A 22,467-nucleotide genomic window follows, 5' to 3' on the forward strand; every position below is an offset into this window, starting at 1 on the left:
TCCAATAGTCACAATATATGAATACCTAGCCAAGACTGTGAAGTCAAATATCAAATACAACTTGACAAAATGGACTTGTAATACTCAAGTATAGGTCACCATTTTTCAATGGGGATGATATTCACACACATGGTTAATATGCCACCTACGAAGAGCATGACGAACAACCAAGGATTTTTTTTTTTTGGGGGGGGGGGATTTAAGGGTAGAGAAAACACAATATTTCTCATGTTTGGAATGGTGGTCTTGGGTCTTGGGAAACAAAGAAGTAGATAATTTTATTGAAACTAATTCGTAAGTACCATTAAGAAATTAAATACACTACATTACCTTGATGCTTTAATCGACGCTATTATGAAATTAGGAATTTATTTGTTTCTATCAATTATTATACTTGACGTGCTTATTTAGTATAAGACGTGTGTAGTGGGCCTTTTTTACAATGTTGGGCTGGGCTGCCTCCTGCGGTACTAAACCCAAGTGTTCTGAGTAAGGAAATTGAGACCAGTCCAACTGCAACTCACTTTGGTCTAGCTTGTTCACAAACTATCCCCTTTTACCAAACTTTGATCACATACCCATAGCAGGTAGAGCCGCTACGAGGAAGTTATGACAGACAGATATAATAAAGATAACACAAGAAATACTAGATAAAATGGATAAAAGGGAGAGACAAGAAGTACCCCCCGTACATAAAAGGTAACAGAAATAAATGGGGAAATAATAATAATGAGCTTCTTGGATCAAGGAGAAAAATCAATCTGCCATGCCAAGTAATGCTACGGAGTTGAAACGAGAAGGGAAACCACTTCCTCAATGCGAATAATCTCTCTAGGAAAAGAGATTAATTGCTTTGAGGGAATGAGCTTAAATGGTTTATGTTCAATGAGGATCCTTTTTCTTTGATAGAGAGCAGGGCTTTAGAGGGAGAGAGGAGACCAACCTATTGGTGCATGCCTGCCATTCTAAGTTTTTTGTTTTTCTTTTGTTTCTCCCTCTTCCTTTCTCAGTGCTTACTCCTATGTTATGATTTTCTCCTAGAGATTCCTATTACCGTCATTGTGATCCCCTTCTGTGCACGGCAAAGGCCCTTTTTATAGTGTCTCCATGATTGGTTTTTACTATTTTAGCCTTTAACTATCTTGTCTAGTATAGGTGTCCTTGCCGACCACTACTAGTTCGTCAATCGTTTAGCTATCACCACTTCTTTGTGCTGGTTGTGCCATTTCCATTATCAGACAAAGAAAGCTATTTTGTTTGTTTGTCTGTCGTGACCCTCCTACCTATTACATGTGGGCGCTCTCTCTCTCTCTCTCTCTCTCTCTCTCATGGCATGTACCAAGTGGCTCCAACTCATCCTTGTTTCTTTTGGACGGTATGTCATCCCAGCAGGACATTTCCCCCAAAAGAGCCTGAGTAGGAGCCCTAGAATAAGTTTTTTCCTCTCCCTATGCCAGACCATGCCCTCTTATCTCTGATCCGTGACCTCACCACATCCTGTATTGGCTGGGTAAGGTTGGTAATGTTGGGCCTTACACGTGCTTCTCTTCTATGTATGTTCAAAGCTTGCCTGTGCTCATGCATTTGTCGTGATCTGGAGGCTTGTCTGCACATTCTACAGTCATTTTTGGCTTCTTATGGGTGGGCTGTTTTCTGATCTCCCGTTCTCTATGCCTTACTTCCTTTAAGGGCTGGGCTTTGCCAGAATGTGGGTTTCCTTCCTTCAGCCTACTCTTTTACTCTTTCCGTAGCCCTGCTATTATTTCCTTCATACCACTTTGCCATTTCTGTTGTGATGTTATTTGACCCAATCCTGTTGGGCCTCTTTGGCCTGTCGTTTATTCTTCTCCCAATGACTCAGTATGGTCATTAGTCCTTTTATTACATTACTTGCAGGCTCTTGTGTCCATTTGTTTCCTCTTGGGCATTATTGAGCTTCCCCGACCCAATTACCTTATCCTTCATCCTTGGGGTTCATGGGCTTGCCATCAACCCCTTACTTTCTTTGCTTGCATTACTTTGGGCTTGTTGTGGCTCATCTCACTTTTACATCACATATGGCCCATGAGTTTGCTACTTTTCTTTTTCAGGCTCTTTTAGGTCCATTTGCTTCCTCAAAACCCATTTGTTTATTTCATGGGCCTGTGATCCATTATTCTTGCCGCTTGAACTTAATGGTTTTTCTATCCACTTACTAACTCTTTTTTACCCGTGTTGCTGGACTTCTTCTCTTTAATGAGCATCAACAATGTGTTAATCATCTTGGGTCAAATATATATATATACAAGCATACACACACGCACTATATATACATATTTTTTAAATGGTTTGAAATAAGTTATGTTGTATAAATTTTCTTAATAAAACAAGCAATGTTATGATTATTAAATGGGTTGATTTAGGTTAACCTATGTAATCAAATACTTCTATATCAACACAACACAAACATGACCCACCAAGATAAAGTACCACCTTACTAGTGATTTGGGTTCAAAATAGGTTGGATCTATATTAATGTATGCATGTGTGGTTGCTATTGGTGAATGGGGATTGGCAAGTTTGCATGAGATGATTAAGGGGAGTGAATTGAGATAGTAAGAAGAAAGTGAAGAAGAATAAGAAGAAATAGAAATCAAAAAGTGATAATACTTTTACAAAATGTTAATCTCAAAACGATTTTTTCTTAAGTGAGAGAAATTTCACCATATCTCAAATCCTTTGGGTTTTTCCTTAAAAAAAAAAAATTGATATGGATTTTCCTTCAAAAAATCTTATGGCTAATCCTAAGAGGTTAGCTAAGTGGTTCTTAAGACTATGGTATCTATGAGATCCTAGATTTAAATCTTTTATCAATATTTTGGAATCACTCTTAAGAGATTCAATGTAATAATCTCTTATATATATCCAAAGAAATAAGAACTATATATATCCGAAGAAATAATCACATATTCGAAGAAGTCTAGATATCATTTTTGCTTTTTGAAAAAAAAAAAAAAAAAAAATCTTATGGGTCTTCTAATTATAACTTCAAAAAATATAAAAAGAAAATAAATTAAAAATCCTACGTGTCAATACTCAAATGGCAGTAAATTGAAACATCAGGGGATGCGATTAAAATTCACCCAAAGTGAAAGGGCCTTTTTGCATATTTGACTTTTATAAAACCCCCAAAAAGGATAGTAACGGTAACTTTATCCCCCAACGGTCACTAAATTCAAATTCGAGAGAGCATTCTCTTCTCATTTCTCAAACCAAACCCACAGCAAAAATTAGAAGAAACCCGAAAATTTCAAACGCTTCAAACTCAACTTTCTTGCTTCAAAGAAAAAAAAAAGCTATATTTCCTTCACCGTACTCTTTTTTCTTTGTTACCAAACACCTAAAGCAAAAAGCCCCAATTTCCATGGAAGAGATTCAATTCAAGACTTGTCAAGACTCAGAAACCCTAGTTCCAGATTCCTCTGTCTGCGATTCGGAAAAAGTTGAACCCTTGAATCAAGAACAGGAAGGTTCTGGCGGCGATGAGTCTTTCGTGGATTCGATGCTTTGCGACTCCGGTTCAAGACTAATAGCTACCGGTTTTACCAGATCCAACTTCACCGGTTAGTGTTTGTTAACTAAGCCCAAGATTTTTCTCATATGGAATTATTTAGTCTTTCTTTGCTTTGCTTAGGGAAACGAAAAAAATTTACATTCTGGGTCTTTCTTTTTTCGTTATTTAGGATGTGAGAACCAAGAAAATGAGCGTGATAATTACATTCTTTGGATGAATGCATTTTATTTTATTTTTTCTGTTATATTTCTCAGGAACCAAACATAGGGTTATGGAGGGCTTAGGGTTTTTATTGATTTGGGCTTATAAGTTATGTGGGATTTGTTTTGTTATTTAATGGAAAACCCTAGAATTTCCAATTCACACTAGTAATTTTATCAGTTTATAATATTTTTTTTGTTAATATAATACAATCGATTTGGATCTCATGGTTTATACTGAAATTAGATTTTAGGGTTTTTCTTAATGATTGTGCTTACTTTGTCAATTTTTTATTAGTAAATTTTCTCGGAAATATTTAACAAAGGCTAAAACTTTTGAGCTTTCTTAGTGGATTGGAAGGACTTCTTCTTCTGTTTTTTTTGGGGGGGTGGTGGGGATTTTGGCAAATTATAGTATTTATAAACTACTACATTGTCTTCTTGAACCAGAGGAATGTGTGATGTTTGTAAATGCTGGAGGTGAGGCTCCAAATGAGGTAGATTCGAGTATGAAAATTTTGGGTGATACGTATTATGATGGAGGGCATGGTTTAAGGACCAATGAGCCAATAACTGAGGCTGGAGATTGTCCATTCATCTATCAGTCTGCACGATTGGGAAACTTTTGTTATCGGTTCACTGATCTTCCTCCTGGAGACTATTTTATCGACCTTCACTTTGCAGAGATCATTAACACAAATGGACCTAAAGGAATGAGGGTATTCAATGTATACATCCAGGAAGAGAAGGCAAGTCATTTTAAGCAAAGGTTTAAGCGCATATACAGTCATTATTAGTATTAAACTAATTATTGTACTATTCTTGGTGTTCTTGTTGTTGGTGAATATGGCAGGTCCTATCAGACTTTGATATTTTCTCTGTAGTTGGAGCCAATAAGCCATTGCAGGTGGTTAATTTGAGGGTCTTGATGAAGGAGGATGGAGTCATTGTGATAAGATTTGAAGGGGTCAATGGAAGTCCAGTAGTTAGTGGAATTTGTATTAGGAAAGCACCAAAATTGTCAGGTAGTTTATTTTGCATATCTTTTGTTTGCTTTGTTATCTTGTGGAACATCACTGTAATTTGTGAACATTTTTTTTATCATGTTTTAATATACTTATGATTTGAGTACAGTTCCTCGGGTGACGCATGAATATCTTACATGTAACAACTGTGCTGCTGAGATAGAAGTTCCTTCAGCTCAGGTTATATACAACTTACATGAACAGTTAAAAGAGTAAAGCTTCTTAATTGTTGCTTACATGGTCTGTGAATTTGGGTTTTGTAGAAGAAAGTCATGCAAATGAAGTCCACCATAAAATATGAGAAGAAGATAGAGGAACTCACCGAGCAGTGCCAGCGAAAGACAAAAGAATGCTACGAGGCTTGGATGTCACTGACTACAGCAAATGAACAGCTAGACCAGGTCAGGATGGAACTCGACAACGTGACATTTAAGACCCTAACTCTAGGTAAGTCTGATATTTAGTATGCTTTGAAGTTATAATAGAAGGAGAGTGTTTTAGCAAGGTTCTTGAACTTTGTTTATAATAATGATATGTTTGATGATTCAACTGTGTCAATCTACTTTGGGACTAAAACTTACTTATCAGGAACAAAAAAACTTATTTCACATTTTAGACAGAACTCAACTGAATAAAGTTTATTTACTTATCCATTACATGAAAAGAATAAATGGATGACGAAAAGATTTATTAGATTAGTGGGTATTGGGTAACATTATTCAAGGCAGGTTTGCCTATCACTACCAGGACCCTCTTTGAGTTCCACTACAGGATATCCTTGGCTTTATAGTTTATACTCCTCTGAAAATAATAACCTTTCAAATTTTGTTTTTTCCCTGTCAGATCAAACCATGGCGAAACAAGCTGAAAATCTGAGGAATATCTCTAGCAAGTATGAGCATGATAAGAAGTACTGGACAGCGGCAATCAATGAGTTACATGAAAAAATAAAGGTAAGGGTCAGACATGCTATTAAAGATCACATTTTAAATCATTCTATAAATACTCTGAATTATAAGGTTCAGAAATGCTATTAAAGATCACATGTCAAAATCATTCTATATATTCTCTTAATTTTTACTTCATTTTAAGTTTCTGTTAAGAACTTTCACAAATGATTTGTTTGGCAGGTGATGAAAGCAGAGCATTCTCAGCTTTCTTTTGAAGCTCATGATTGTGCTGATTCCATTCCTGAGTTGAATAAAATGGTTTTTGCAGTTCGGGAACTGGGTATGTTTAAGTTACAACACCCCTTTTCTGCAATAAAAAACTTGATTGCTTGGGTTAGACTTAATATTGTAAGTTGGTCTCCTGACATTTTGACTCATTGAATCACTCTGCAGTTAAACAGTGTGAAGATCTCAAAGTAAAGTACAACGAAGAGCAAGCTAAGAGGAGGAAACTCTTTAATGAAGTTCAGGATGCTAAAGGTATGTTTCACTTCTATGCCAACTGAACCAATTATGAGTGCGTTACAATATTTGTCAAGATTTTTAACCCAGCAACTTATATGTGTTTCATATCAGGTAATATCAGGGTTTTCTGCCGCTGTCGTCCATTGAGTAAGGGCGAGATATCAGCAGGTTGTACAACAGTTGTAGACTTTGATGCAGCGAAGGAAGGAAGTCTTGGAATTTTAACTGGTGGTACCACAAAAAAGTCTTTCAAATTTGACCGAGTTTACACACCAAAAGATGATCAAGGTAATATATACATATTTCTGTCTTTTGGTTGATACACTAACAATATTTTGATTTTGTTAAATGTTTATTATTATTTTTTTGTTTCACAGTTGAGGTGTTTTCGGATGCTTCACCAATGGTGATATCAGTGCTAGACGGCTACAACGTTTGTATATTTGCTTATGGGCAAACAGGGACTGGGAAGACATTTACAATGGAGGGTACTGAGCAAAACAGAGGAGTAAATTACAGGACTCTTGAGCACTTGTTTAACATTGCCAAGGAAAGGAGTGAAACTTTTACATACAACATATCTGTTAGTGTTCTTGAAGTTTACAATGAGCAAATTAGAGATCTGTTGGCAACATCTCCAACATCAAAAAAGTAAGATTGCTGCTGCTTTCTTTAAATGCATACCTGTAAGAAAACTCAACCAAGCTAGTCAAGCTTTGGAAGCATACTAGACTTGCTGGTTTGAACTCATCAAGTGATTCACTTGACTAGGCTGAGATAAATATTTATAGAACAAAAGGCTTAGTCAACCCTTTCTTTTGGTATCAGGTTGGAGATAAAGCAGGCTTCTGAAGGGTCTCATCATGTTCCAGGAATTGTTGAAGCTAAAGTTGATAACATTAAGGATGTTTGGAGTGTACTGCAAGCTGGAAGTAATGCCAGAGCTGTTGGAAGTAATAATGTGAATGAGCATAGCAGTCGATCTCACTGGTAACAAGCTCCTATTTTTTTTTTTTTTTTAATAATTGTGTATGATCACAGAAATCTTTGTTTTTATTTTGTATATGTTCTTTTCATTAATGATTGACCCTTTTTCCCAGCATGCTTTGTATAATGGTAAGAGCAAAGAACTTGGTGAATGGTGAGTGCACCAAGAGCAAGCTTTGGCTTGTAGATTTGGCTGGCAGTGAGAGGCTTGCAAAAACTGATGTGCAAGGGGAACGCCTGAAGGAAGCACAAAATATAAATAGATCGCTTTCAGCTCTTGGAGATGTTATATCTGCTTTGGCAACTAAAAGTAGTCACATTCCATACAGGTATACATTACATCTTGCTTGCCTTTATGCTGTTTCTCCATCATAATTCAAATGTGATTCTAACAATGTTAGTTTTTTGGTTTCAGGAACTCCAAATTGACACATTTACTTCAAGACTCATTAGGTATTTAAGTCAGTTTGGTTATGAATGTGTATGTGTGTGTACAAAATTTTGCTTCTTATGTTCATGCTATTGGTATCAGACAGTGGATATGAATATGATCACAAGATTTTGACCTTGCTGGATGTTGCTGCTTCTTTTTCATGTAGTTATTTATATATGTGTGTTGGCAGGGGGGGATTCCAAAACTTTGATGTTTGTTCAAATTAGTCCTTCAGACCAGGATGTGGGTGAGACTTTGAGTTCTTTAAATTTTGCATCACGGGTTCGAGGAATTGAGTTGGGACCTGTCAGGAAGCAGATTGATACAAGTGAGCTTCAAAAGGTTAAAGCAATGGTAGGCCTTTTACGTTCAGTTTACATTTTCATAATTTTTTTAACACACAAGCAATTTACGTTTGAATTTTGAATTTCTTTATTTATTTTCATAAAGCTTGAAAAAGCAAGGCAGGAATCCAAATCTAAAGATGAAACTTTAAGGAAACTAGAAGAGAACTTCCAGAACCTGGAGAGCAAGGCAAAAGGCAAAGATCAGTTTTACAAAAACCTACAAGAGAAGATTAAAGAACTTGAAGGCCAAATTGAGTTGAAGACAGCCGTGCACAGCCAGTCTGAGAAGCAAGTCTCACAACTATCTGAGAGACTGAAGGGGAGGGAAGAAATCTGCAGTAATCTCCAGCAAAAGGTTGCTTTCCCCTTGAATATGAAATTTCTAGCTTCCTGTTTGTTTATTGCTAATTTGAAATTAATTTCTCTCCTTAGGTCAAAGAACTAGAGATTAAGCTTGTAGAGCAACAGCAGTTAGAATCTGCATCTTTCCAACGGAAGGTTTGTGTATTTAACTTTAAAATCTCTGTTTTTTCAATCGGAAATTAATTTGGGAGGTGATAATTTTTTACTTTATTATTGTATCTTGAGGAAGAAGTATACTTCTAATATGCATTGTTGGTGACCTAATGATGGGATCTTCAATTTTCTAGAGATGTGTTACTTCAACCAATTATGCTGATGTTAAAAGAAAAGCTAAAATGGTTAATCAATGTTTTACTTCAAGCAGGTTAAGGAACTTGAAAACAAGCTTAAAAAGCAATTGCAGGAGTCTGAGTCTCATACTGTCATCCTTCAACATAAGGTTGTCAAAAACTCAGTGGTGTTAGTTTATATGTTAATGAGCTAATAGTAGGAAGTCAAAATTAAAGATGTCGTTTGCTTGTTTACTTCTTTTTCAGGTTAATGAGCTGGAGAGAAAACTGAGAGAGCAGGAACAGAATTCAGAGTGTGTCTTACTTCACCAAAAGGTTCTTTTTCTCCTCTTTACTTATAAAATAGGAATACTGTGATTGAGAATATTGGATAATCTCACTTCACAGTTAATTATGAAATATTTTTACATTGTTGAAGAAGTTTCATTGTGTTACAATTTTTATTGTTGCCTGTAGAGCCTGAAATGATCATATGCTGTTCAATTCCATAATTCCACTGAATAAGCGTATTATATTGTCAAAATGTTCAAGGGGTCCAATAGCCTCCATGGCTAAAAATCTCTAGCCTTTTAAAAAAAAAATAGAAGTGGAACTGGATATTTTTAATGGAATTTTCAGGTATATTGTCATGTTTCACATATTTTAGATTGATTTCATTTCTTATTTGTTCTTAGGTAAAGAGTAATTTCTCTATTCAATAATTTATTCTTTTTAATTTCCTCATATATAATGATCACATTTCTAGCTAAAATTCTTATAATTAGATAAAATTTAGATCTTTATTTATGCTCAAGACTGATAAAATTGTAATTACCACTTGAGATCATGGGGAGTCCAAGCAAATGAAGAACATATAAAGTCTCAATTTTTCCTAAACAAATTGGTATCAATGTTGAATTTTGCACATAAGTTAAAGGATAAAATCGTGGGTTCAAGACCCCTGCAGGTTATGTAACTTACCAATAAAAAAAAAGAAAAAGAAAAAAAAGAACTAGTATCAATGTGAAAAGTACATTATGTTTGGAGGATAATAAAATGTTACTTATAATTAATTTATGTTGATATATGCATTAATTGACGTTTGCCAAATCAATTTTATGTTTCATACTTATGTTTCAATTTCCCTCTCCCTATCAATATCCTTGATCCGCCATTGCTTTACTGTGTTATGTATATTCATGCTATGTCACTACCATTGTGTAATTTTTCTAATCAATCTTATATTTGGTACTTACATAGTTACTTTTCAATATAAAGAAATCTTTTTAATGATGCATTGTAATTAGCTTCTTAATCTTGATTTGTTTTTTAGGGAGGTCATTTTATTGACAAAGCTAATATCTGTTTGACATGTTGTGGCAGATAAAGGAGCTTGAAGACAAGTTGAGGTTGAAAGAGCAACAGTGGCAGCATACTCATGACTACACTGATGCAGTTAGGTCCACTCCCATTGAAGTAAAAACCTTTGTAAGAGAAGAATATATGAATGAGATTGAGCCTCATATATTGAGAAGTTCAAATTCAGTGAACCGCCCAATGAGTCAAGGGTCTAGTTTGTTAAGAGGAATTGAGCCTCTCCACGAGACAAGAAGGAAACGAGAGTCTCGAAGTTCTGATATAGAGAACAACTTTATTGTACCATCTTCTTTAAATGACAGGAAGATTAGTAGGAAATCTGATCCACCAAAAATAGCAAGAGTTGTGAGAACAACAAAGCTAACAGCCACTGCTGCTCAGGGGCCCTTAACCCACAAGAGGACTAGTAGAGATCCGATTCAAGGAATTAAGGAGAGGGATAATAAGAAGAAGATTTGGTCAAGATAGTGAAGCAAATTCAACTCAAGTCAGTCAGTCAACTTGTTTTCTACGTTGACTTCCTATTTACATTTTTACTTCAATGTTACATATGCCTTCTCTTTTGAATGTAAAATTCTGTACCATGATTGAATGTTATCTGAAATTCATTTCTATCATTAAACAAAAGGAAGAAATGAATTTTTTTTATTTGTTTGTAAATCATACATGTTAAAAGACTATGTTGAATGGGGCTATTGATAGCAATGCTAGATGATTGAATATCTGCATTAAACTACAAGAAGTAGTTTTTGCTGGGGGTATTATTGAAATTGTAGTGACGAAGATGAAAGCAAATTCATGGAGGAGGAGAATGATTTAGAGAAATCGGACGTGTCTTTTTCCTCGAATATAAAAAAAGTTGTTGGAGTAGGAGAATAATTTGTAGCAATTTTGGCTTAATGTAGACTATACATGTTGGAGGATCTCGGATTTGTCTTTCTAAATAGAGAAAGTAGCAACATAGTTCTTTTTACCACAATTTTAAAGTAATCCACCACTATAAGTGGTGGATTTATGTGAAAATGATTGTCCTAAATATAAATTCAAAAAGTTGTTGTCATAGAAGTATTGTTCTAAATATAGGATTAATTAATAGAAGTGAAATCCCAATAGTAAAATATCTTTTAAACAAGATTTCAGACCTAAGATCCACCCAACTTGTCCGTCCCCCTTTACTGCTTAACCAATATAAAATAGTTTTCAGACACAAATTTAGTATTAAGGATTCTTATGTTATATTCATTTTGTGGAGAAGATCTTTGTTTCTTTGGTAATCTTGTTTAATGGGCTTTAAGAATTGGGCGAGGTTTAAGTTCAATACATCCAATGCATACGACCTACTGAGATAGTGACACATGTCATTATCTCAACAGGTTTAGTGCAACTGGGTACTGGATCCAAACCTCACCCTTAAGAATTAAGAGGCAGGAAAAAGAACCAAGAAAAAAAAAAAAGGGTAAAATATCATTTTCGTCCCTAAACTATCACAAAAGTTCGTTTTTCATTCCTAAACTTTCAAAAGTTCTATTTTCGTCCCTAAACTATCACAAAAGTTCGTTTTTCGTCCCTAAACTTTCAAAAGTTCTATTTTCGTCTCTAAACTTTTCCAAACGTATTGATTTTCGTCCCTCCCACATCAGCACTCTGTCAAGCCACGTCAGCACTCCGTCAGAACTTTTGAAAATTTAGGGATGAAAATAGAACTTTTGAAAGTTTAAGGACGAAAAATGAACTTTTATGATAATTTAGGGACGAAAATAGAACTTTTGAAAGTTTAGGGACGAAAAACGAACTTTTGTGATAGTTTAGGGACGAGAATGATATTTTACCCAAAAAAAAACCTCCTAGGCTGGCTATGATGTTAACTGTCAATGGCTCAACCCGCACACAATGTTTTAATGACCTTTACTTATGCCAGTGTACGCAGTGGGCTGATGATTCTGCAGTGATACGCAGTAGCCAGTGCCAGTAGTACACATAGTGAACACTGGAATAAAAAATTTTAGTGGCTGATGCCTAAATATAATAAATGTAACCTAGGATTCAAATAATAATAATAATAATAAATAAGTGTAACCTAGAAAGAGCGGCTCGCCAGTATCTTGTGATTTTAAATGGATGGGAAGATCTTCTCTTTGTTATTTCGGAATAGATTCTAGTGGATTATTATAACAATAATATCTCTACAATATATATATATATATATAGTGTATATATATATATATATATATTTTTTGCTTATATTTGAATAGATTCTAGTGGATTATTATAACAATAATATCTCTACAATATATATATATATATATAGTGTATATATATATATATATATATTTTTTGCTTATATTACAATAATTTGTCTTTTGCAGAATATAAATGCAAACATCCATAAAAGGATATAAAACTTCGTTTTTACATGTCTTAAACCAACCATGTCTAAAATCATTTAATACTTTGTGTGCAGTGTTATTTCTGCTCATGAAAAATGAGCATGAATTTAATTAGGGGTAGTCTTAATTACACGGTTTCATACACATCATACGATTTCAATTGTTTTTTGGTGTGTGCGCACAATAGATTTTAACCTTTAATTAATTAGATCCAAAGAAGAGAGAGTATTGCTTTAAAAGCACTGAATAATATATTACTGCAATAATATAGAATTTTGGATATATTTGCTTTCAACATGATTCACAGTGACCACCACACACTCTTGATGCGATAGTCACTCTATAAGTATAAGTGTTTGTAAGGTGTGGGGGGCAAGGGTCGGATTCAAGTCTCCAAGAGGAAGTTTCACACACATATACACTTAAATTAGGTTAGAGTAGGATTTTATATTGTAAAAAAAAAAAAAAAAAAAAAATTCACAGTGGGTGATAATTAATGGTTCAAGTTGTTTGAGGTTTTGACCTGAAACATTTCCACTTGTAGTCAACTGGTTGATTGGTTAGTCGAAATTGTCTAAAACTCTCCTTCGATTTCACAATTGAGCTTAGTCAGATATTCGGATGAGCTTACTTATTAAGGCTGCGGTTCGTTAGGCCTGGTGTAGGTTGATCGGCCATTGATTGCAATTATTATTGCCTCAGTAATGGTAGTAGCTCTCATTTATTCCTAGCAGAGTAGAGATCATGCATGTATTATGTTTTATATCTATGACGGAACTAGGATTTTAGTTAGAAGGATCAAGGCTAAAATAAAAGGTTAAAAACAAAATTAATTCCTGAAAAAAAGAAGAAAAAGAAATCAACATAGCATATAAGTAACAGAATAAACAAATAGGTAAAAAGAGTAATCGAAAAAACTATAATGTAAATTTAAGTTGTAATTTACATTTTATATATGTTCGGTGTCAATTAATATTTTCGCATCTAGTATCTACATTTCTCTATGATTTTAGTCAACTATAAGTATATAATTGGCTTGAATATGCTTTGGTCCTCAAGTTGTAGGGTCAATTTCATTTTAATACTCAATAATTATTTTTGGTCAATTTAGTCCTTAGTTACTTATTTCAAACATGTTTCAAATGCTACCTTTGCCATCATCTAGCTCACAAAATTTAATGAGGTGGTTGGTTAAATGCTTAGTGACACATTAAAGGGTTTAATAACAATAAAAAAAGAAGTCCAATTGGTTTCAGTTGGAAAAATAAGAAGAAAAAAAACCACCACAAGTAAAAATTAACTCACAAAAAACCATATATTTCTAAATAAAAGTACTGTCATTTCGTTTTCTTGATTTTCCTCCACTTTCTTAACAATCAACTACTAAGAAACCATTTTAAGATTATATTAATTAAGCACACCAACCAACCACTGCAAACCCCTATTTTAGCCTCTCAATGTGTTTAAGTTAGTTTTTTTTAATCCTTGTTAATATATTAGCTTATTTATTTATGTAACGTTTCTCAAAGCCCCACTTCTTTTAAATAAATTTTTTAACAAAAATTTAAGAGTAATGTCTAGGCATACACTATTTTACATATTTATAAACTATTGATGTGATCATTTTTCATTAGTTCTTATCTGGACTTACCACAAATATCACATTTATACTTACTAATAACCACCCATCATATTAGTAGTTTGTAAAATAGTTTATAACTTTAACAATTTTCAAAACTTAATCCAAATGCATGTTTAAACTGATATTTATGTTTAGTTTTGGCCAGTCAATTTGGTGACTATTAGGGGTCAAGTAATTGTTCAATGATGATAGTATTTTTTGTGGTGCCTAATGTTTGTAGTTTGAACTCCATTACCCCTCTTCCAATATCTACTTATCTAATAAAAAAATAAAAAATTATTTTTATTGTTATTTTTGAATAACCCTAGCCATAGATATACTAGTTTTAATCGATTTGAATTTGCATTTGGGTGTCCTATATACCATTACTTTCAAAGAAGGTTGTCAAAAATCGCGATACCTATCCAGAAAGAGTAGGATCATATTAGGAACATTTAGGATTGTAAGTAGGATCGCGTAGGATCATGTAGGATTGAATTATAGGATTGTTCTGATCCCACTCAAAAATGAAAATTGGTTTGAGCTGACAGAAAGCCAACTATCTCCAATGGATACCAAATTACCATTTGCCCAATAGAACGTTATGAATACTGAAGTGTCAAAATTACACCTAGGTGAACTTAAAATTAACCTTAAAAAATACCTAACTTTAAAACTTAAAAATCCCTATTCATTATTCAATAACTAAAAATCACATAGCCCCCTTTGTGATTACCCCATGGATGCTGGTGCTGAGTTGGACATGGATGGCAAAATGGATGACGATTATAATGGTTATGATTATGATGGTGGCTATGCAAGAACCTTGGAATGGATGATTCAATATTCACTTCACCTTATTATTCATATTGCTTTTGGAGAATTTCATATTGTAGTTTGCTAGTTTCAATTTGCTAACTTATTTTTGATTTTGAGCTTGAAATTGATTTTGAAACTTTTTCCATATGTGTTGATAGTTATTTTGGTACTTGATTGCTAATTAAATATTTGCTGAACTTTTTGGATATATTGTGTTAAAACTTAATTATATTTTTTTTCATTAATATAGATGTGACGATGTATGGTATACAAATTACGTCACATTGATGCAAATTGTTGTTTTTTGTTTTATTTTTTATGTTTTTTATGGATGAGTTCATAATTTATGTGATTATTCAACATAAAAAGTCATTACTATTGTATTTTTTGTTATTTTTCCTAAAAAATACTCCTATAATCTTAAGTATGTTCTGCAATCCGATCCTACAGTTTACAATTTTACTTACCTCTCATGATCTTATGTAAGATCTTGATTTTGATAAGTTTGCTTCCAACCATTGTTTTAAAGTTTGGAAAAGGTAGCAGTTTTCAATTTTTTGGCCCAATCAATGACGTTGCAAATAATTTAATTAATTATTTAAGAATATAAATAAAAACTTAGATAGAATAAATTTAATTAGAAATATTTTTTTAGTTGTGACATTGCAATTCAATCAATCCACCATCGTATAAAAATTAAAAATAAAAAAAATTTATAAACACGCTCACAAACTACACGCCACTAAAGGCTAAAATAGGAATGATGGTGATGGCTTGGTGGAAGGTGTGGGGTTGAATCGTTAGGGTTAAGATTAGAACTTAGAAATAGAAGAGGCCAAAAAGGGTGATGGGATGAAAGTATTTTTCTCGTTTTGAAAGAGGTGAGGCCCTCCCACCGTTAGACAGGTCATCACAGACAACACAACAAATTAAAAAACGTTATTATGCGATGATGACATGTTTGATTAGTTTAATGGCCAATTTGCCACATAGGGCCTTTTTTAGATATATATCGATAGAGAGAGTGGATCTTCTAATTGCACTATCAGACTCACACATAGCAATTATTTCACTTCTTACGAATCAAAATGATGATAAAAGATATTGATTGATAATCACATTAATTCACAGTTTGGTTGGTGATTATCATTTATCAGTCGTCTGATCAATTCAAACGATTATGGCATTTGGAATTTGGTTTATTTGTTTTCTTTTTAATAATTTATACAATTAAAAAAAAAAAAAAACTTATGTCCAGTATCTTAAGGGTTGTTCCTTAGATTTTTGTCTCAAAATTTAGCCATGTGGCTACTCAACTAAAAAATCCACTTTCATTTTATGAGAAAAAAGATATATGGTAGAATTTTAAAAAGAAAATCTAAAAAACAACACATAAGTACTATATTTAAGTTTTATCCTAATAAATATCCCCTTGTAAGGGAAAGAGGCCATGCCACTTGACTTAACTACAAATTCTTGGCAAATTTGTTCATCTTTAATGTGTTTAAATATCAACTTGTGATTAGTGTATCATGGTGGTTTCATGTATAAGCAATGTAATTTTGCTTCATTTGTTTCATTGTAAAACACAAATTAATGTAAAATATTTTTCAAGTGTTTTGTGTGACATGTAAAATGTTTTTCAAGTAGTGTTTTGTGTAACATGTAAAAAATTTCAACCATAAACGATTAAAAGTTGCCGATGCCTAAGGTTTAGTGATATGACTGCCGTCACCTATGACTTTGGCAATCAAACTACCATTGGACCCTGACACTGAATGTTAAACCAACCAAGCTAATGATTTAGCCACCAGATGGGAGGTGCGAGGGGGAGAGTCACTATATTTTTGTAAAATGTTTTACTAAATTTTTAAAGTTAAAATGTTTTACAATATTTAACAATGGATTTTACAATTAATGAAAATTATTTTTAGGTTTAAACAGATTTTACAGTGAAACAAATATAATAGAATGTTAAAAATATTTTTTGTATAACATTTTATAGTGAAATAAACAGAGCATATTGACATTTAAATATGTTGTAAAATTTGGAATGAATTTGAGTATATAACTAGATGGACAGAGGGAAAATGTAACGTTATTCCCATGCACTTACACATGGACAAGTGCGCTCCAATCATAGACATCTACAGAAAACGAAGATAGGATTTGTATAGATAGATCGAACAGTGCAGTCACCCGTGCAATTAACAACCTTTAAGCAAAGCAAGAACACACCGCATGACTTTTGTGGTGCACTTTGACATATATGGAGTTCTGAGTGGATGGTTGATGAAGCCATCAAGGTCGGTTGGTGGGGCCAGGATAATGAGGTACCATGATAGGTGGGGTGAAGATGAGGAGCACCATAGAGTTTCTCATTGGATCAGTCATGAGCTTCTTGCAGGGTGTAAGTTGTAAATGACAGTTGACACAAACACAAGCAGTCACAACCAAAAAGTTTTTCTCCCACTCACTCTATCACGTTAATCACGCAACTTCATGTTCAGTTCTTCTTCAGCCCTCTCTCTCTCTCTCTCTCTCTCTCTCTCTCCCTAACAAAATAATTATTATTATATACAGATAAGTAGCAAGAACACACCGCATGACTTTTGTGGTGCACTTTGACATATATGGAGTTCTGAGTGGATGGTTGATGAAGCCATCAAGGTCGGTTGGTGGGGCCAGGATAATGAGGTACCATGATAGGTGGGGTGAAGATGAGGAGCACCATAGAGTTTCTCATTGGATCAGTCATGAGCTTCTTGCAGGGTGTAAGTTGTAAATGACAGTTGACACAAACACAAGCAGTCACAACCAAAAAGTTTTTCTCCCACTCACTCTATCACGTTAATCACGCAACTTCATGTTCAGTTCTCTCTCTCTGTCTCTCTCTCTCTCTCTCTCTCTCTCTCTCTCTCCCTAACAAAATAATTATTATTATATACAGATAAGATGGAAAATTTGACTGTAAATAGTACTTTAATTTTTTTGTACCATACTACTTGCATTTAATTTAAAAGGAAAGCCCCTGTCAAGTTATTACAAAAATATTCACCACATTTTTTTTACCATTCATGGTTTATCGCATTAGAATTGTGACAAAGTTAGTAATACAAAAATTATTATATTCACACTTTGTACATATATAAAACAAATGTTGAAATGATTGCTATGCTTTTGAGGAATTTGTGTGTGTGTTAGTGAGAGAGAGAGAGAGATGTTACACATATAACATTTTTTAAGCACCGGCAAGAAGATAAAGTTAACTAGGCAAGATTGGGAACCTAGCAAGCAAACAAGTTAGGGGGTTGGTATATCTACAATATATGACCTCTTTAACTTCAAAAAACCTAGGAATGTTGGATATATAACATGTCCAGAACGAATATAGTGGCTAACAGCAAAAAATGGTCTCATGAAAGGAAGCCTAGCATGTAATAGCTCACTGTATTGAGCGTGCGTTTGTCTAAAAATTATTTTGCGTTTTGTATTTTTGGGACCCACATGGCACTGTTTATGACCTAGCCAAATTTGTGAAAAACGAGCATAAACAGTAAATCTTGGATCCCACGGCACTATTTATAGTTTAAAAATTATTTTGCTATAGTATTTTCAGTAATATATTTTTAATTTTTAGTTAAATAAGTGGTATTTATGCCGACCTTGAATGTCACTTTTTGCAATGCTGTAAGCAAACGAAAAGGCAAAGAGAGAGAGAGAGGTTGGCCTTTGTTATAGGATGTGATCACTGATCACTCAGTTACAGTCTACAGGCAATATATAGTGGTGAAGACCGGAAGTGGTAGAGCTCACAGAAGAGAGAGAGAGAGATAGATTATCTTTGTACAAGAAAGAATAGCGCACTAATAATAACCTTTTTGGCATTTAAGGAAAAGAAGAAGAAATGGGGTAAAAGTTAATTAGGGGAACAAGCTAGAAATCCATCTCTTTACGTGACAATGGTAACTATTCCAAGAAGAAGTAGAAGAAGAATTCGTATTAGTGGAGGACCAAAAAACCTAATCATTCATATGAAAGTTAAGTTACATGCTTCTACATATGGGCCAAAACAATGTGGTGTTTAATAATTGAAACAATTGCATGCACATATATCCTCTTTTAATAAGAGATACAGAGGGAGCTTAATGCTAATCTTTTTCAAGATTGAGGGGTCCAGTTTTTTCACAGAAATAGTGAAAGTGAAGAATAAAGATAGCAAAAGCAGCAAAGAAAAAGCAAAGCTTTTCTCTCTCACTGGTCACAAAACAGAATCACAATGAGAGATGATATGCTCAGTGGCAATTAGCACGGAGGGAGAGGCTCACTCTCCAAGACTCTAAAAGGCTTAACACAAAACATTTATTTATTTATTTATTTATTTTTGCTATACATACCAAAAAGAAAAGAAAAACGAACCCTAAGCTTTAGATGCCACATTTCTCTCTTTTTCTTACTCTCTCATTCATTCAAATGTTGACAGTCTTTCATTCAATACGCTTTCAAACCACCACTTTTTCAGACACTACCAAATCACACCACACTGCCCCTAATTATTATGGGGTGCCCTACAGAAATAGAGAGAGGGGCAAACAGTATAGGCCAAGCTAAACACTGAGAGCCTAGGAAGAGGCTGAGAATCGGCTAAGGCCTTTCCCAGCCACTGCTACTGTGCTTGTTTCATATATCGATATAGTTCTGTAGGCAGTAGCTGAGCAACCTGAAACTCAGAGCTTGATAGTTGAAAGAGATAGAGAGGGACAAACCGAGACAGTGAGAGTTCGGATACAAACTGAACATAAAACAAATCAAAGATATGCCATTAAGGCACATATAATAACAGTCCTAAGTCCACCATATAGATTCCAAAGTGATTTTTTTGAGAAGAGTAGAGCATTAACAACGACGCTTCAACAAAGTATTGAGGTAGAACATCAAATCCTTTGAAAATCTGTGCCAAATAACAGATTCCATTTTTCAAATCAAACTTCATAAATATAATGATCAGCCCCGCACAGACATATTTGTATATATTTAACTAGTAATTTGCTACCGTAGTCGGCAATATTGGTCCTGCATTTACATGCAAAAGAAATGGAAATCACTACAATCAACAGCATCAATACTAGCAACCAAAAGAAGAACTAATTATGGCAAATGATCAACATAAAATAATAAAAATATTAGCTTGATTAATTTTAGAATAAAACGCTATCTCCTTTTCGCAACTTTTACAATTTGATCTGCACCCACAAAAGAAAAATAAACAAACAAACAAAAACAAACATATACCTAAATGAGTTTCAGATAGTTTCACATTTTCCCTATTTTCACCATCCTTTAATTAAGCTCTCTAGCTACCTCCTGATGCTCCTCATCATCTAGGGCAAAGCACTATATTGTTGCAAATCACCCCCCCATGCTTGAATTCCATTCCAGTTGCTCGCGTTGTCATTACCACGATTGCCTTCACTGTCGGTTGCAGTAGGAGTCACTGACCCATAAGAGTTCCCAAAGAACCACTCAGTTGGTGTGTCACCACTTGTACCACCTTCTTTTCTTGAGTTTTCAACACCACAAGCATCCGGTTTTGAAATCTCCAGGTTCTGAAAAACAATGGGTTGTGGTTTCTGTGCGTGGTTTTCAAGAGGAACTGAGGAAACACTGTTATCCTTATGAGTATCTCCACCAAATAGCATAGCTAGCCTCTGCTGTTGCAGCTTCCAGTGCAAGTCTTGGTTTATAGAACTCAGAGATTCTATAGAAGAGGCAAGACTGCTGTGAACGTTGAGAGTGCTCGTGTTCTGAGCTGGAGCACTAAAACCAACACCACTATTATTAGGATAATTAAAACCCATCAGAGAATTAGAGGTTCCAGATGGATCGAGAGCAAAACAAGGACTAGTAACACTTCCAGAAGCCAAAGTAGCAGAAACATCTCCAAGTCCAAAAGAAGAAAACTGGTTGTAAACACCAGTAGTTGGAGGGTGATGAAGTCTTGGGAATGATAACCCACCAAGTTGAAAATCCATGGCTGTAGGAGATAAACCGTGGAAGAATTTCAAACCACCGATCTCTGAAGATGATGAACCAGAGTCTTTGGAGTCACAAGACAGCCTTGAAGACGACTTGACCTTCTTGTTTTTACGGCAACCACCACCAATGGGAACGTTTCTCAAGGCCCCACCTTTTGTCCAGTACCTTCTACAAGTCTTGCAGAAATGCCTTGGCTGTGTGAGACTGTAGTTGTTGTAGTAGCAGAATTTAGTGTTTGGTGAGTCACAACGTGGGCACTTTAGACCTTGCTCTGGTGGCCTTGCCGCAGCTGCTTTCCGGCTACCGGTGGAGCCTTGGTTCTCATCTTTTGCCACGGGCTTCGCCGGAATGTTATCTTGTGACATCATTGCACTTGCAATTGCAAAAAGAGAGAAAGAGAGAAAGATAGGTATGTGGGAAAGAAAAAAAAAATTTAGATGTGGGTGTTGTTTTGTTTGATCAGTTTCCTTCGGCAGAGGCAAAGATACTAAATTGAATGGTTTCATGCATGGGGGTGAGAAATGGTGAGATCAAGGATGTTGATGGATGGTTGCCTGTGATCTTCATCAAAGAGAGGGGGATTGAGATTTTAGAATATAATTATAAATATTATTAAATATACATATATATATATATATATATAAAGAGAGGGGGATTGAGATTTTAGAATATAATTATAAATATTATTAAATATATATATATATATATTTATATCCTATATATATTATGGAGGGTACTTTAGGAGCCGGGGGACTAGATCTGTGAGAAGTGGAATAAATTTAGTAAAAAAAGCTACTTGCTTCCACATGAGACTAGAAAAAAGTAGTCGGTCTATATATGTACAAGGAGAGAGAAAGAAAGAGAGAGAGAGAGAGTAGAGACAAGGAAGCTATAGATTTTCTGAAACTGAACTGGCAGAATGAGAGATCCACAACTACAAGAAAACGATTGGATATAACAAAATTCCTATTCTTCATGGTTGATGATGAGAAATGTTGGTCATTTATGAATCATAATTAAATCTCATGTAATTAAGCACACAAAGGGGATTCCTTTACTACAAATATATAAACAAATCATTCCATTAATTGTATCTGTATGGTACTTTCGTAATACAGATATACTAGTTTTTACTTGGTATTTTTAAGACATTTATCCCCCTTTCACTTTAAAATGTACTTTATTAAAAAAAAAAACACTCTTCTCCTTAAAAATCCCTACTTGATAAAATCTTAAAAGGTTGGTTTAAAAATAATGCAATTTGTGAATGCTCTTTTTATCTAAAATATAGCACTATAAATTTATGATTGAATTCATAGATAATTTGTTCTAAATTACTCGCCCATGAAATGTACTCAAATTTCGATTTGTTTGTTAAAAACATCACTATCCCGATTCTGTTGTGGGATTACTACTACATAACCAAAAAAATGAAAAACAAAGAATCAAGTAGGTACGGGCATTTGGTCATCTTTTGGATGTGACGAGTGTAAGGGAAGCATGATTCATATACATGAAAGCGTTAGCATAAAAATGCTTGAAGTCTTGGATTTAATAGGAAAAAGAAGAGGGTATTTTATCCAAGTGAGGATAAGAGGGAGCAGCAATGACAGGGGGCAGTGGGAGTAGGGCTAA

The 22,467-nt window shown here is 34.4% G+C and overlaps 2 protein-coding genes across 2 annotated transcripts; one reads left to right on the forward strand and one right to left on the reverse strand.

Annotated features, from left to right (window-relative positions):
• The first annotated feature begins 3,200 nt into the window (after positions 1-3,200).
• Positions 3,201-10,892, forward strand: LOC111999465 (kinesin-like protein KIN-14R). Its single transcript, XM_024031594.2, has 19 exons — positions 3,201-3,602; positions 4,204-4,502; positions 4,607-4,778; positions 4,888-4,958; positions 5,042-5,225; positions 5,622-5,731; positions 5,909-6,008; positions 6,122-6,208; positions 6,305-6,481; positions 6,571-6,844; positions 7,022-7,183; positions 7,294-7,509; positions 7,596-7,633; positions 7,804-7,967; positions 8,064-8,315; positions 8,393-8,458; positions 8,688-8,762; positions 8,860-8,928; positions 9,976-10,892. The coding sequence occupies exons 1-19, from the start codon at positions 3,404-3,406 to the stop codon at positions 10,435-10,437; spliced, it is 3,177 nt and encodes a 1,058-aa protein (XP_023887362.2). The 5' UTR covers positions 3,201-3,403; the 3' UTR covers positions 10,438-10,892.
• Positions 10,893-19,963: 9,071 nt separating this feature from the next.
• On the reverse strand, positions 19,964-21,469 carry LOC111999513 (dof zinc finger protein DOF5.7). Its single transcript, XM_024031644.2, has one exon. The coding sequence runs from the start codon at positions 21,336-21,338 to the stop codon at positions 20,178-20,180; it is 1,161 nt and encodes a 386-aa protein (XP_023887412.2). The 5' UTR covers positions 21,339-21,469; the 3' UTR covers positions 19,964-20,177.
• Between the last annotated feature and the right edge of the window lie 998 nt (positions 21,470-22,467).

This window comes from Quercus suber, unplaced genomic scaffold, assembly GCF_002906115.3.
Source record: "Quercus suber isolate HL8 unplaced genomic scaffold, Cork oak 2.0 scaffold_387, whole genome shotgun sequence".
NCBI classification, from domain to species: domain Eukaryota; kingdom Viridiplantae; phylum Streptophyta; class Magnoliopsida; order Fagales; family Fagaceae; genus Quercus; species Quercus suber.